Here is a 16,381-nt window from a genome sequence, read left to right as displayed (position 1 = left end):
ATGGATGAGTTTCCTGAGTTCACTTGTCAATGGGGATTTTATTGACTGGACTACCTTTTATTTCCTTTTGGGTATTGTTTTAACTGCAAACTGCTTTGAGCATGTTCTGGAGAGGTGGCACACACGATTTCTAAATAACAAAGGGGAATTGTGAGAGGGAGCGAAAGTGGAGTGCGTGCCTCTCTCAGATGTTCATGGGCATCTTTTTAAATACCTATCCTACCAAGCAACAGTGTTTGCGCATCCACATCCATCAGAAATTTCTGGCCTCTGTTTCTACTGGTCACAAGTAGGAACATTCATATTAACAGCGTCATTTTAGAATAATTGGTGTGCTTTGCATAATAGTCTTTCTTCACCTTCTTTGCAGAGTCATCCGAATCACGGCCTACTTGCTCTTCAGCTTGCATGTAAACTCTTGCCTGTACTATTGGGCATCATCCGTCAACGGACTGGGATCTACCATATGGGCCTATGATGGGAAAGGAAACAGGTACTCTGCACAACTTCTGCTTTCTATGTCTGGTGTTGGGGGTCAGAGTTGGGACAGATAAATCCTTGGTTGCACCATTCATACCTAGGCCTGTTTGTGTTCTTAAAGTTACCTCCGCTGTTACTACTGGGCTGTCAAGACCTTAATAACAATTGGAGGACTGCCGGACCCCTACACCCTCTTTGAGATCATCTTTCAGCTCCTCAATTATTTCACAGGGGTCTTTGTTTTCTCGGTCATGATTGGTCAGGTAAGAAGACAAGCTACGCCTTCCCTCTTCTCCCCACCGTGCTGCTGTTGTTTTTTCTTCCTGTGTTAAACTGTATTTTCTCAGGTCAGACTTATTTTATATAAAAGTAAAACCATTTGAACAAGTTTCCACATTTGAAGACATCTATATGATGGAAAATTTCCCTAACTGAAGCTGTAAAGAACATTCTCTGGCCAAACCATGGGAATGACTGCTGTGCTTGTAACAGCATTAACATGTCAGCTGTGCTCTGAACAGCCGTTGTCACAAGTTCTTCTTTCTTAGCAACTGGGATATCCCTCAGCTCCCTGCTCAAAGGTCCTCTCCATCACAGCTCCATTTCAATAGAACCGGGGGGGGGGGGGGTTGTAGCAGGAACTCCTCTGCATATTAGGCCACATACCCCTGATGCAGCCAGTCCTCCAAGAGCTTACAGAAAGCCCTGTATTAAGAGCCCTGTAAGCTCTCGGAGGATTGGCTACATCAGGGGTTTGTAGCCTAATATTCAAAGGGAGATCTTACTACAAAGAAAGCTCTGAGTAGAATGATGGATTGATTGCCAGTATCTCTGAGGTTGTCATCTTCACTGTCAAGTTTTTGGAAAAGCCAGTAAGGGCAGGTTTATTTGGGGGGTGGGGAGGGATATTTTATGTTAATTGGGCAAGCCAGCTGTCTGAATGTAGTTTCAGTTGTTGCTGAATTGGATATAAACTGCTGTGAGCTTCTAGGAAAAGTCAAGATCGTTTTTAAGTAAATAGATTTTGTCTGTCTGTTTGTGCACATTCTTTTTTATTGTAAACTGTCAGTTGGGGAGGGAAACGTGGTGCCATGCTCTCATTCTGACCACAGGAATGGCCATCTTTCAGATGTGCTTCAACTTCTCAACTTCTCTTCTCTCCAACAGCATGTACAATATCTCCCCATCTCCTCCAGTTAAAAACTCTCTGTATCAGGTGCATACTTCGGGTGTTTTTACATTCAGATTAGTTTTCTTCAGTACCGAAGGATTGACCCTGGCTGTGGGTGGCTGAGAGTGGACTGAACTTAAAGGCTGTCAGTCAGGAGAGAAATTGCTGATGCCAAAACATTCATTGACCAAGTGAGCGAAAGGAGATGATAATATATTTTGCTGCAGATTCAGGTGGGCAGCTGCGTTGGTCTGAAGCAGTCGAACAAAGTAGGATTCCAGTAGTACCTTGAGGACCAATGAAGTTTTATTCAGAATGTAAGTCTTAAAGGTGCTACTGGACTCCTACTTTGATCTTTTGCTGCAGTGCATGCTGTATGTGGTGTGTCATGGCATGTTTATCTATTTGAACACAAGAAGGTGTGTTATAGTGAGTCAGAGCATTGGGCAGTTGGTGTCAAGATCTGCTCTGAGCAGCAGCAGCAGCAGCAGCTTCTTGGGGTCTCTGCTAGAGGTGTTCCACACCACCTGGTACCTGTTCTGTTTACAGGGCATGCCAGGGATTGAAGCTGGAACTTTCACCATGCCAAGCAAATGCTCTACTGATGAGCAATGGTCCAGCTGGTTTAATCCCTGTTAACTAGCTCACAAGAGTAGGTTATGCTAAACAAAAGGATCCCCTGAGTTTGTTCTCTTTCGTCTTGATCACAGATGCGAGATGTCGTGGGTGCTGCCACTGCTGGACAAACGTACTATCGGAACTGTATGGATAACACAGTGAAGTACATGACTCTCTACAAAATCCCCCGCTCTGTGCAGAACAGGGTCAAAACGTGGTATGAGTACACTTGGCACTCTCAAGGCATGCTGGGTAAGACAGACCTGATGTTTTGATTATCTTCCACTGGTGCACTTTGGACTTTTGGATAGTTTTTGGCTGTGTGCGTTGCACAATTGCAGCCTTGCCCTATTGTCTAAATATGTTTATGCATCAGCTGTGTTCTTCAGATGAAAACCTGTTGGCTGTTCCATCTCTGAGTGTGTCCCATTTTGCTGTAGCCTCCTTTAGGGACCTTCTGTTGCAGATCATGTACTGTGGAATGAACTTCTGGTGGAGGACCATCATGACCTACGGCTGTTGTCCTTTGGGCAGGCGCTTAAAATGTTTCTCCTTCAGAGGGCATTTTTGTGATGGTTTATTTGTATTTGAATTTTGTATTTGAATTTTGGGCTGGCAGTTCTGTTTTTGAACTAATGGGTTTTACATGGTGTATGTTTTTATCTGCATCAGTAGCTTTGAAATCTTAGGAACGGTGATATGTTCATTTAGAAAATTTATATGCCACCTATCCAGAGAGACCTTACCAAAGTCTATCCAGAGAATCTGCTATAGGCAGCTCACAAAAGAAAACACAACAACAAATAACCAGAACAGCATAAAAAGCATTAAAATTAACAAAATCATTAAATATCCTAACCATATGTTTTTTAAAAATAAATATGTCTTAAAACAAGAATTGAGGGGGCATTTGGAATTCCTGGGAGAGCATCGAGTGCACTGCAGTGGGGAGTCCCAGACCGCCTCTGGGATACTTCCAGCCTTATGAATGGCTAGAACAGATGGGGAGGGTCCTCAGCCTCCAGGTGGGACCTAGAGATCTCCCAGTATTAAAATTGATCTCTTGACTCCCAACAGCTGGTCTGGAGGGTGGACTCTATGGCATTGTATCCGGATGACGTCTCTCCCCTCCCCAAACCCTGTCCTCCACAGGCTCCACCCCCCAAATCTCCAGGTATTTCCAGAACTGGCAACCATAGAGGGTGCCTTGCTGCACTGAGAAGACATGAAAGATGATTTTATTTCACAGGAGAAACTGTCCCTGCAGATTTGGCTACCTTTTTAATCTGCGCATTGTTTCTAACTTGTTAATGGACTATTATGTTGTTTTAGGTCCTTGCAGCTTGCTTGTTGTTAGACTCCTTGACTCTAAGGAGATAAGTGGGATGCAAATATATTAATGGAATAAAATATCCTTTGCTGCCAAGGCAGACTCTGGATAGGTACATTTTCATACACATATTTTCACCATGGATTCCTCTCTGCTGCAAAATTATTCCTCAAGGGCATTCTACACCTACGACCCCCAGTTCGTCAATTGCAACCTACGTGGAGTTTATCCCTGGTTCTGAGTCAACTAATGAAACCTCCCTTTGAACCAATGACATCTACCCCACTGCATCTTTTATCATGGAAGACAGCGCTGTTGGTGGCACTTACATCTGGCAAAAGAGCTAGCGATGTTTGTGCTTTCCGGACAGACCCACCTTACACTGTATTCCACCATGACAGAGTAGTTCTACGTCCTGATCCAAACTTCCTCTCAAAGGTCGTTTCACCTTACCATCTGGGAAAACCATTCGCCATGCACTACGCCTTAGACGTCCGTGCTCGGCGAGATGTGTTCTTCGGACAAGCTGTACTTCGCTCTATCTTTGATTGAAGCCTATCTTTGATTGAAGCCTATTTTGGTGTCTATATACATACTTAATCCATGTTCCTTTTCAGAACCAGCACCTGCCTCCGTGCACTTCAGCTTACCAGTCACCCATGTATGGGACTGCACAGAGACCATGATGAAGATGAACAGGTTGCTTACCTGTAACTGATGATCCTTGAGTTGTCATCTGTGCAGTCACACACGCCCGCCCAGCCTTCCCCGCTGCTGGTTTATGCTATGCTTACCTTTTAAGATTCCTCTATACAACGGCTAGAAGAAACTGGGTGGGTGGAGCGCCTCCCCCTCACTCCAGGCATGCGCAGTGGATGCCTGCTCCCCAGAGCGAGAGGGAATGCGCGCCAAAATAAATGCCTAGGCTAGCTTTAAATTCTCCAAGGTCGGGCTCATTCCAGCTGGAAAACCCATGTGTGTGACTGCACAGATAACCACTCGAAGATCATCAGTTACAGGTAAGCAACCTGTTTTTCTGCAGTTTGCAAGGATGTGACTTAAGTTCCTCCTCAACATCTGATGATGATAAAATGTGTCTGTTACAAGTGCGGAATTTGTCACCTCAGTCTGCACCCGTTTTTTTTCATGGCAGATGAATCTTTTGTTCAATGTTTCATTCTACAGATGAAGCAGAGCTGCTAAGGCAATTACCGGAAATGATGCGGCTGGATATCGCTGTCGATGTGAACTATGACATAGTGAGCAAAGTGCCACTCTTTCAGGTACCCTGCCTGTTCCTTCAGACCTTAAATTACATAAATCCTTGCAACAGTTGCATAAGCCAAATAATTCCTCCTTTATTTTGTTTTAGGGTTGTGACCGGCAAATGATTTTTGACATGCTAAAGAGGCTCAGATCTGTTGTTTACTTGCCAAATGACTATGTATGCAAGAAGGTAATAAACTCCATAATGTTCAAGGAATGAAATGTGATGTGGATTCATATTTCACACAAATGTTGAGACAGGACCCCCACCCCCATTTTAAATTTTCTTATGGGACTTGAAAAGGTGCAAAAAGGTCTGTGGCAGATTGGCAAGGTTTGGGGTTTTTTTTACAATCCAGATGTTTATGCTCATCAAACTCAGCAACAGGGAGTAAAAAAAAAAAGAAAACATGGATGTCATTTCCTTTGCCTTCACTGACATAATCCCATTGGGCTAATATGATTGGCTGTGTCAATTCATGACATCATCACATACTGCATTTGATCTCTAATGGTTGGAGCCCTTTCAGTTACAAAAAAGCCCTTTCAGTTACAAAAAAGCCCTTTCAGTTACAAAAATTGGTGGCAAAGTAGGAAAAGTGACTTATTTGATAAGAGTCACATCTCACTTTGTGTCTACTAAATTACTTTTTAACGATAACAAGTAGGGAACCCTTGAGATTATTGAAGGTGGAGAATCCCATCCCTCCCCTGCTGGACCAACCACTTGCCAGGCAGGCAGCTCACTGCTCCCCCTTTCCCTCATGCATAGAGGGACTTCTGGGAGGATTTTGCTGCCCTGCCTGTGTGCCTGGCAAAAGGGTGTGGTGGAGGCTCCACCTCCTACTTGCCCACCCACCCATCTCCAGTACTGCTACCTCAGCAGGAGTTGAAGGGAAGGCGGAGGCTCCTCTTCCTCCTTTCTCAGCTGCCTGCACACCTCCAGTGAGGCTGTCCAGGTGTCAATCCGTCTGCCCACCAGCCAGTTCAGTGTAGTGGTTAAGTGCATGGACTCTAATCTGGGAGAACTGGGCTTGATTCCCCACTCCTCCACATGCAACTGCTGGAGTGACCTTGGGTCAGTCATAACTTTCTCAGAGCTGTTCTCGAAAGAGCTGTTCTTGAAAGACCTGTCTCAGCCCCACCTACCTCACAGGGTATCTGTTGTGGGGAAGGGAAGGAGATTGTAAGCCACTCTGAGGCTCCAAGAGCGGAGTATAAATCCACTCTCCTCCTCCTCTTCTTCTTGCTGTTGGTGTGGGAGGAGCAGTAGCTCCTGCTTTTCTGCAGCCACGCACAGCACCACCACCTGGTCAGTGGCAGGTGGCAGCTACCCATCTGCCAGCCAATCTCCAGAGGACAGGCAGGGGAGGGCTGCCTCAGGGCACACGGGTATCACCTGGCTCCTCCCCCCTTCCTACAGCTGGTAAGCTGACATAGTGTGCACTTGCACAGGTGTGTTCCTCTGTTTGGGAGGTTGGTAACCCACCCTCTTTTTGGTGATTTTTCTGCAAGCCTGGGGGATTCCCCCAAGTTTACTGAGAAAAAAAAATCTCTTCTCCCTACTTAGTCCCAATCCATGGATTTAAGTATCTGCAGATGGGGCCACATTGACTATTAAATATATTAGGAGTCAAGTTGCACCTTTAAGACCAACAAAGTTTTTTTTCAGAATGTAATCTTTCATATGCTCTAAGCACGCTTCATCAGATGAGGAATCACGTACAGGGATTCCTCGTCTGATGAAGCGTTGCTTAGAGCACATGAAAGCTTACATTCTGAATAAAACTTTCTTGGTCTTAAAAGTGAGACTTGATTCCTACTTTGTTCTACTCCTTCAGACCAACACGGCTGCCCACTTGGATCTATTAAATATGTTGATATGATTAAATTCACTGGGGCAGATTTATTAATATGATTTTTGTACTTGTTTGATGTTAAAAAAATTTATCCGTGAAAAAACTTCATCAACTTCCAAGGATACAGTGGTGGAAAGTGCTGTCATGTCACAGCTGACTTCTGATGACCCCATAGGGTTTTCAAGGCAAGAGACATTCAGAGGCGGTTGGCCATTGCCTACCTCTGCGTCATGCCCCTGGTATTCCTTGATGGTCTTCCGTCCAAATACTAGCCAGAACTGACTCGGCATAAGTTTTGAGATCTGATGAGATCAGGCTAGCCTGGCCTACCTGGATCAGGGCAGAGATACTATGGCTGGACTTCTTTCTCCCACTGCCAATTCACATCCAGACTGAGGTTACTTACTGTAAACATTTTGAATCATTTTCCTGTAGTGTCTATGATCATAGAGAATCCAGCTGTTGCCCTCTTGACATGGAATGTTAGCTGCACATATTGTGGTATATCAGGAGCATTGTAGATAGTGGGCACTTGGTACACATGGTTGAAAGGGTAAAACCAAGAATACCTTCATGTCACTAGCTGCAGGAATGGCAAAGGACAGAATTAAAGTCCAGGAAGAACTACAAAGGATATCAGTGTGCTTAGGGTAGGTCATCTAGTCCTTGCTCAGAGTATCCTGAGAACCTTACACTGCTAGGTACTGGGAATAAATATCAGTGCAACCTGAGGACGCTGTTTGGAATTTATATAAGAACATAAGAGAAGCCATGCTGTTTGAAGCCAGGGGCTCATCCAGTCCAATACCATCAGGAGGTCCACCAGCTGGGCCAGAACTCCAGAAGCTCTCCCACTGTTGCCCCCCAAGCACCAAGAATACAGAGTATCATTGCCCCAGACTTAGCATTCCATCTATATCTTGTAGCTAATAGCCACTGATGGACCTCTACTCCATATATGCATGTCTGCTGCACACATGCAAGTTATAATTGTTAAAAAGAAAAAGTAAACCAAATCAGCCTCCTAGCTGGAAAAGTTTTTTGTCTCCCTCTGATCTGAGGAAGGTAAATAACATCACATTGAAAATCAGCTTGCAGGGCAGAATGACCCACCAGGCTGCGCTAGTCGCAACGTGTTTGGGCAGAATATAAAACTATAGTAGTTGTTTTGGTAAATATATAAATAGCAAGCGTAATAATAACACAATATTTATTTTAGTCATGATATACTTTTGCTGTGGCCCTCAGCTTTGTGCCCCCAAGGCAAAGTTACCTCACTTGCTTTACCTTCTTACAGCACTGCGTTTTGGTTTCAGGGAGAAATTGGCCGAGAGATGTACATCATTCAAGCCGGGCAAGTCCAGGTACTGGGAGGACCTGATGGGAAGACAATCCTTGTGACCTTGAAAGCTGGATCGGTATTTGGAGAGATAAGGTCAGATACACAGAGACAAACTGTCTGTCCTGGCCGTCTTCAGACTGAAGAAGGCTTTACTGCTAATGCTGAGATCCATCGTGGTCCCCTCCTCCATAGGACCTTCGCAACAACTCTGTGGGGATAGTTTAGGCCAAAGAGCCACATAGAATAAATGCCAGATGTCTGAGAGCCTCAAGACATGAATGTCAGATGTTTAAAAGAAGGAAGGAAGGAAGGAAAATAGATGGGGGAGGGAAGGAGAGGTGGAAAGAAAGCAACTTTAACTTCAAATGCATTCTCCAAGCTGTCGGCTGGCTTGGCTTGGAGAAGTGATTTAAAGAGAGAAATGCCTTCTCCAAGCTGGCCAATGGGGTGGTGGGGACTTCGAGAGCCACACAGTATATGTAAAAGAGCCACATGTGGCTCCCAAACTGCAGTTTGGCTACCCCTGGTTTAGAGCACTAGCAGAGGTAGAAATTCAGGACCCAGACAGTAGGTGATATGAAAGACCTTGTCTTGTCTCTGAAGAGCCGCTTGCAGTCTGAGTAGCCAGTTTTGACCTTGATGGACCAATAAGAACATAAGAGAAGCCATGTTGGATCAGGCCAATGGCCCATCCAGTCCAACACTGTCACACAGTGGCCAAAAAACGCGCTATCTATCTATCTATCTATCTATCTATCTATCTATCTATCTATCTATCTATCTATCTATCTATCTATCTATCTATCTATTGGCCTGATCCAACATGGCTTCTCTTATGTTCTTATTGGCCCATCAAGGTCAAAACTGGCTACTCAGCAAGTGGCTCTTCAGAGACAAGACAAGGTCTTTCATATCACCTACTGTCTGAGCCTTTCCACTGGAAAAGCTGGGGATCAAACATGGAACTTTCTGCATGCAAAGCAGAAGCTCTGTCACTGAGCCACAGCCCCTCACTAACACCATGTGGGTCTGTAAGTTGTGTTGGAGCATTCTGACTGGAGTCACATCACACATCATCTAGTTTGGTCATTTTCAAGGATACCAAGAGTGATCTACTATGCCCCTCACATACGACCAAACATCATGCAAAAGCAAACTATCTATCTATCTATCTATCTATCTATCTATCTATCTATCTATCTATCTATCTATCTATCTATCTATCTATCTATCTATCTATCTATCTATCTATCTATCTATCTACATACTGTGGCTAATAGCCACTGATGGACCTCTGCTCCATATTTTTATCTAACCCCCTCTTGAAGCTGGCTATGCTTGTAGCCGCCGCCATCTCCTGTGGCAGTGAATTCCACATGTTAATCACCCTTTGGGTGAAGAAGTACTTCCTTTTATCCGTCTGAGACATCTGAGAGCCCATGCATAATCTTGTAAACCTCTATCATGCCACCCCGCAGTCAATGTTTCTCCAAGCTAAAGAGCCCAAAGCGCTTTATCCTTTCTTCATAGGGAAAGTGTTCCAACCCTTTAATCATTCTAGTTGCCCTTTTCTGGACTTTTTCCAATGCTATAATATCCTTTTTATAGCATTGGAAAAAGTCCAGAAAAGGGACCAATGGTCTAATTCAGTATAAGGCACTTATATGTGTCCAGGAACTTACTGATACTTATTTTTAAAATTTATGTCCTGCTTTTCTCCCCAACTGGGGACTCAAAGCAACTTTTCACATCATTCTCTCCTTCTCCACTTAATCCTCACAACAACAACCCTGTGAAGTAGGTTAGGCTGAGATTTTATAAAAGGTCCAAGATTACCTGACAGTAGGGGTGGGCATGAACCTAAAAATTCTGGCTCTGTTCGGGGTTCAGGGTGGCCCCCAAACCAAGCAAAAAATTCCCCAAACTGAACCAGCCAGTTTAGATCCCCCTTTCTCCTGACTATGGCTGGGAGAAAGGGCAGGGGAGTAGCTCAGGAAGGATTAAATGGCTGGCAGCCATTTAAACCTAACAGCGGGGCCTGTGTGCCTGTCAGCTGTTAGGCTGAAATGACTGCAAGCCATTTCACTACTCCATTTAGCTTCCCTTCACTTGGCAGGGAGGGGGAGTGAAATGGCCCCACACTGCTCGGCTGTTAGGTTTAAATGGCCCAAACAGCTGAACCAAACTGGACAAAAGTCCAGTAAATGTTCCAGGAAAGTGCCTTCCCCGAACACTGGTTTGAGGACTCCAAACCAGGCTAAGTTCTTGCTGAAGACCGTTGATCGGTTGTTTGGATGATACCAAAAAAACAAAAATCTTCTAGAGTAAGTCATCAGTTGTTCAAAATCTACTTCAGTAGCCTCAGAGAAGGAGAGAGCTTGCCCTCAGAAGTGTGCGGAGAAGGATGCAATAGCCCAGCGATAGAGGGGTTGGCTGGAAAAGAGAAGGATGATTATACCTGAAGCCCTTTCTCAGTCTCTTTCCTAACCAAGAAGTCCTTAGATGACATCTCAAGACTTGTCTGGGTTGAAACTGCTTCTGATTAACACCAGCTCCACCAGTGGAGGAACACCAATCAGCTCCTGCTGGGCTTTTTCTACAAAAAAAGCCCTGACATCAACTACCCGTAGTTCATATTGAATGAAAGAGCCAACTATGGATGCATTCACATATCATTGGATGCCATGTTATTGTTGTGCCATACCAATCCTTTGCAACTAGATTGGCCTCTATCCACAGGATAATCCAGTTGCATAGAATTGCTGTAGTGCGCTATTCGGTGATGCTTGGATGTGGTCCCAATATGTTGTCTTCCTAATGACTTAAAGAATATTGTTGGACACTGAGATTTGCTTGTTGCCAACTGGTGGCTTCTGACTATGTTGGAAACATTCTCACACCCTTGAGCCTGTGAAATATATTTTGCATCCTCAAGTAAAAAGGTTTTTTTTTGTTTTTTATTAGCTTATTGGCCTTAGGGGGCGGAAATCGCCGCACAGCCAACGTTGTTGCTCATGGATTTACGAATCTTTTCATCTTGGATAAGAAAGATCTGAACGAAATTTTGGTGCACTACCCAGAGTCTCAGAAGCTGCTGAGGAAAAAGGCCAGGTGAGGATGCCAAGAAGCTGTGTGTTTGTTTGTTGTAGTGGATCTAGATGACAGGACAATTGCCCCTGGGTTAGGGCCCCCAAGCCTCCAGTCTGGTTGGAGGTTCCCCCGCCTGGGAGGTTCCCGACATCACCCAACATTGTCGGCATGATGACATCGCCTGGAAGTGACGTCATCACGCTGGCACACGGTGGCCTCTCTAGGCATTTCCAGGAAAACTCTATGGTTTTCCCAGATGCTCTAGCCATTAGGGAGGGGAAACTCTATGGTGCAATAGATATGATAGAGTTGCCCCCTCCCAAATGGCTAGAGTGTCCAGGAAAACCATAGAGTTTTCTCAGAAATGCCTAGAATGGCCATGAGTGCTGTTGCTGGTGCAATGACATCACTTGCGGGTGACGTTATTGTGTTGTGCGCACGCTTTGTGCGCACACAAAAGTTCCCCACTGAGAGCGGAGGGGACTTGGCAACCCTACCATATTGGGAAATATTGTTTTGCCAATGTTCAGACCACAAGTTCAAGTTGTTGGTAAATGTGGTTCTCTCTATGGATCCTGGTGCCTGTATTGCTTTTTATTTATTTGGACGTTTATATGCTGGGGGTATTTTGCCCTCAAGTCAAGCTTATTGCAGCCCCTAGTGGGGCTTGAAGGCAAGGGGTGTTCAGAGGCGGCTTGCCATCGCCTGCCTCTGTGTCACACCCCTTGTATTCCTTGGAGATCTCCCATCCAAATACTAGTCTGGGCTTGCCTGTGCTATCCAGATCACGGTGTTTCCCTCTCCATTGGGGGCCCAAGGCAACTCATAAAATTTCTCCATTTTATCCTCGCAACAACTCTGTGGAGCAGGTGAGGCTGAAAGTGTGTGACTGGCCCGAGGTCACCCAATAAGCTTCCAAGCCAATGTCAGGGTTTGAACCTGGGCCCCCCAGGTGCAACTTCAGCACTCTAATCCTTAAACCAGGCTTGATCTCCTGATAAGTCTGCTGGCAGCAGAGTTAGACTGATTCTAAAATGGTGCAAGGCTACTTACTCCCCCCCAGAACATTTCCTTATTTCTTAAAATTCCTCCCTCACCCACAGAGTCTACATTTCCCCTCTAGCTCCAATCTCCTGCCTTTCCAAATCTTTAGAAGGAGTAAAGGGCCCCCTCCCCTGGCAAAGCTTCCACTTCCCTTTTCGCCTTTTGCAATTATCCAGTCTGGGAAGCAAACTGAGAGCTAGAACCACCGCAGCGATATGAGAGTCCTCAGGGCACTTGAATGCTTGTGGGCACAATTGGTTTTCCTTTCTGTTCTAGGAGAATGCTGAAGAACAACAGTAAACCCAAAGAAGAAAAAGGGATGCCAAAAGATGTGTTGATCATTCCTCCAAGAGCCGGGACACCGAAGCTCTTTCAAGCAGCCCTTGTAGCAGCAGGGAGGATGGGGGGCAAGGGACGGTTAGCTCACATCCGATGGAAACTTAGAGAACTGAAGGCACTGCAGGTACACCCAAAAGGATGCTGCTGCTGCCCCCTGCCTAGTTTCACTGAGCCCATGGTCACTTTGGGGCTTTTGGGAATGGAGCGTGGGCACCACTACAAAATGGCTTCCAGCCGGACATGGCTAGGGCTGTCAAGTCTCCTGCTACTCCTTCCCAGCAGCCCCAGTTGCTTGCTGCCCCACAGTAGACCAGGGAAGGGGGAGGGGGTCACAGGTGTGGCTTCAGTGCAGTGTCATCTCTTCTGGCATAAATCCAGGACTGCTGTCGTTGCTTCAGCGCAATACAATGATGTCATTTCTGGGTTCCCGCTGGGCATGACATCGCAGCATTGGAGTGAGGCCTATTTACATGCCCTCCCTAAACCTCCCACCAATTGCCTGCTTTGGGCTTCCTGCCCCAACAGAGGCCAATCACAGAGTGGCTGCCATAGGGTGCCAGAGCCAATCCCAAAATGTTGAGAGGTTGCTAGCCAGGCACCTTTTCACAGTGGAGACCGTTGTTTCCAATGTGCCCTCCCTGTGGATGCAAAGGTGAGGCCTCTTGGATTCTTCTGAAGTAGCTCCTGATACAGAAGAAAGCCAGAATTTAATTAATTGCTTTGGGGAAGAAACAAATGGGGGGGTAGAAAACCTATTAGCAGGCAATACAATGCTTGTGGGTACCACGTTGTGGATCATTGACCTGCAGGAGGGGTTTAACAATATTGGGGTTGCCAGGTCCGACTCAAGAAATATCTGGTGACTTTTGGGGCGGAGCCAGGAGCAAGGGTGTGACAAGCATGGTTGATGGGAATTCGATGGGAATTCTGGCAATCACATTTAAAGGGACTGCACATCTTTTAAATGCCTTCCCTCCATTTGGAAATAATGAAGGATAGGGGCACCTTCTTTTGGGGCTCATAGAATTGGACCCCCTGGTCTAAACTTTTTGAAACTTGGGGGGGGGGGAGGGTGTTGAGGAGAGGCATTGGATGCTATGCTGAAAATTTGGTGCCACTACCTAAAAAAACAGGCCCCTGAGCCCCAGACACCTACAGACCAATTCTCCATTATATCCTATGGGAATCAGTCATTGTGGGTTTCATGGAGTACCCAGCAGACATTTCCGTTTCCTTCCCCTGCTTTCTGCTAACCCTCCATATCCGGGGATCCCCTGCCTCCAACTGGGGATTGGCAACTCTAATACAATATGTTCTAAATGAGCAGTTGGGGAACATGTGTAGTTTTGAACTATCCCTCTGCTCAAAAGGAATAGTCTCCCAACATTACCAATGAAGGGGACTTCCTTACACCCCTTGTGTGTCTTCTGTAGCTTCCCCCAAAGTAGAGTTGTCAAGTTGCAACTCTGGATTGCAAAATTCCTGGAGATTTTGGGGTGAAGCCCGGGGAGGGTGGGGTGGGAAATAATGCAGGGGAGGGAGCTCAGTGGGAAATAATGCAGCCGAGTTCACCCTTCAAAGCCACCATTTTCTTCAGAGGAACTGATCTCCATCACCTGGAAAACACTTGTAATTCTGAGAGAGCGCCAGGCCTTATCTGGCGGTTATATAGAAAACAACCAAAAGTTAGAGTGACCAAAATTACTAAAATATATATTGGCAATAAATATCCTGAAGGTAAACATGCAATAATTACAAAGAATTCACACTTTTGTATGCAATGTACAGTAAGGTATCCACTTGAGAGGGTTCTCAAGGAATCCCAATATAAATACAATAAAGTATCAATTCACAATCGCATGAAGGAGTCCTGATGGCACTTCTGCTTCGATTACTCTTCCAGCATGGGATACTTCAAGAAATTACCATATTTTTCGGTCCATTAGATGCTCTGGACCATTAGATGCAGGTGCCTGGCTGGGAGACAAGCGGCGAGATCGCTCCCTCCGCTCCCACCGCAAACCCAGCACTTTGCAGGGAGCGATCTCGCCGCTTGTCTCCCAGCCAGGCACGCAGGCGCGGGGGAAGCACGCCGCCCCCTCCACAGCCAGTGCTTGCGAGGCGCTGGGTTTGCGGAGGGGGCGGGTGCTTCCTCCATGCCTGTCTGCCTGGCTTCAGCTGATGCTTACAGCAAGCGCCAGGATCGCTCCCTCCGCCCTCCGATCCCAGTGCTTGCTTTAAGCATCAGCTTAAGCCAGGCAGACAGGCACGGAGAAAGCACCCACCCCCTCCGCAAACCCAGCACTTCGCGAGCGCCGGCTGTGGAGGGGGTGGTGTGCTTTCTCCGTGCCTGTCTGCCTGGCTTCAGCTCTGATGCTTAAAGCAAGCGCTGGGATTGGAGGGCGGAGGGAGCGATCCTGGCGCTTGCTGTAAGCGTCAGAGCTGGAGCCAGGCAGGCAGGCGCGGGGGAAGCGCCAGGATCAGAAGTGGAGGCAGCGGATCGCCCCCCCCCTTCGCTCCATAAGATGCACACACTCCCCCCCCCACTTTTTTTTGGGGGGGGGAGTGTGTCTTATGGTGCGAAAAATACGGTATACAAGCAAGACAATCCAAAATCCAACTTTTAAAGTTTCTTCAGCGTTCCAAAACTGCCCAAAAGCTTTCAAACAAATTCACTGTATACAATACAACAAATTCACTGTATACAATAATCAGGGACACGAAGTCTTCAAAACAATTTTACAAACCAGCTTATGCTCAAAATGGCTTGAAGCCTTTCAAATGATGATGATCAGTTCTTTCTTTCCCTCAAGCTGAGCTTGTTCAGTGCTAGGGTTGCAGTCCAGAAGTAAGAGTGTGGGAAGCCATCTCTGAGCTCTGGAGAGAGTTCCACAACTCAGAGATTTCAGGGGAAAGGCTTCTGGAGCAGTGTTTCCACTGAGTTAGTGTGAGCTAGCTCACAATTTTTCAGCTTCCAGCTCACACATTTTTGTCTTAGCTCAGGGAAAATGGCCCCATTAGAGCAAACTAATTTATGTTGTAGCTCACAACTTTAATGCCAGTTGCTCATGAAGTAGAATTTTTGCTCACAAGACTCCACAGTTTAGAGGAAGTATTGTTCTGGAGCTATGCCAACTGAGCTGCCCCCTCCCTTCCCCACCCTGGCACCTGTTTTCAGGCTCCTGTCAGTGCCAACACACTGCCTTTCTCCTCTAGGCTGCCAGTTCTTCTCCTATTGTCCCAAAATCGCCAGCCAGTCATGCTTCACCAGCCGGTTCAAGGAAATCAGATGACCTCAGAAGTGAGAAGACTGCCGTGAAGTCCCCCGTGCCCTCTGTTGTAATCCGTGTGACTCCGGCACCCAAGGATGATGAACAGATTCTCTCTGTAGAAAATGAAGAGAAAGAAGAAAATGCCTAGAATAAACTATCCTATAGCTGAGAACTCCAGGTCTTGTAGAATGCTGCTGTCATGAACTGCAAGCCAGAAACCAAACAGAAATACGTAGAGGTTTTCCTGGACTGCAACAGGTTTGGATTGTAATTGGAAATATTATTCCAGTTGTATAATTGTAGATGTACAGAAAATCTATAACTCTTCAGAACACAAATCACAGTTATTTATGTAATAGGAAAAAAAAAACATCCCGGTTCTCTCTCTCTCTGCTTCCAAGTCGCAACTGACTTATGGCAACCCTTTAGAGGTTTCAAGGCAAGAGACACTCAGAGGTGCTTAGTCATTGGCTGCTTCTGCGTAGCAACCCTGGAATTCCTTGGCAGTTTCTTATCCAAATGCTAACCAAGGCCAGCCCTGCTTAGCTTCTGAGATCTGACACGATCAGG

At 46.0% G+C, this 16,381-nt stretch overlaps 1 protein-coding gene across 2 annotated transcripts in view; it reads left to right on the top strand.

Moving 5' to 3' along the window:
* The window catches only part of CNGB1 (cyclic nucleotide gated channel subunit beta 1), a 42,532-nt gene extending 26,475 nt beyond the window's left edge, over nucleotides 1–16,057 (top strand). For both annotated transcript variants that reach the window (XM_060254366.1, XM_060254365.1), the window contains 9 exons: nucleotides 371–493; nucleotides 602–743; nucleotides 2,362–2,521; nucleotides 4,785–4,882; nucleotides 4,972–5,055; nucleotides 8,041–8,159; nucleotides 11,031–11,177; nucleotides 12,477–12,663; nucleotides 15,756–16,057. In XM_060254366.1, the coding sequence (XP_060110349.1) occupies nucleotides 371–493; nucleotides 602–743; nucleotides 2,362–2,521; nucleotides 4,785–4,882; nucleotides 4,972–5,055; nucleotides 8,041–8,159; nucleotides 11,031–11,177; nucleotides 12,477–12,663; nucleotides 15,756–15,959 (1,264 nt within the window). In that variant the 3' untranslated portion in view covers nucleotides 15,960–16,057. The remainder of the gene's footprint in view (nucleotides 1–370; nucleotides 494–601; nucleotides 744–2,361; nucleotides 2,522–4,784; nucleotides 4,883–4,971; nucleotides 5,056–8,040; nucleotides 8,160–11,030; nucleotides 11,178–12,476; nucleotides 12,664–15,755) is intronic.
* The last annotated feature ends 324 nt before the right edge of the window (nucleotides 16,058–16,381 follow it).

The sequence above is a fragment of the Heteronotia binoei genome, chromosome 14, assembly GCF_032191835.1.
Source record: "Heteronotia binoei isolate CCM8104 ecotype False Entrance Well chromosome 14, APGP_CSIRO_Hbin_v1, whole genome shotgun sequence".
NCBI classification, from domain to species: domain Eukaryota; kingdom Metazoa; phylum Chordata; class Lepidosauria; order Squamata; family Gekkonidae; genus Heteronotia; species Heteronotia binoei.
Note: the sequence above shows the minus strand (reverse complement) of the source record. Positions and strands in the feature narration are given on the sequence as shown.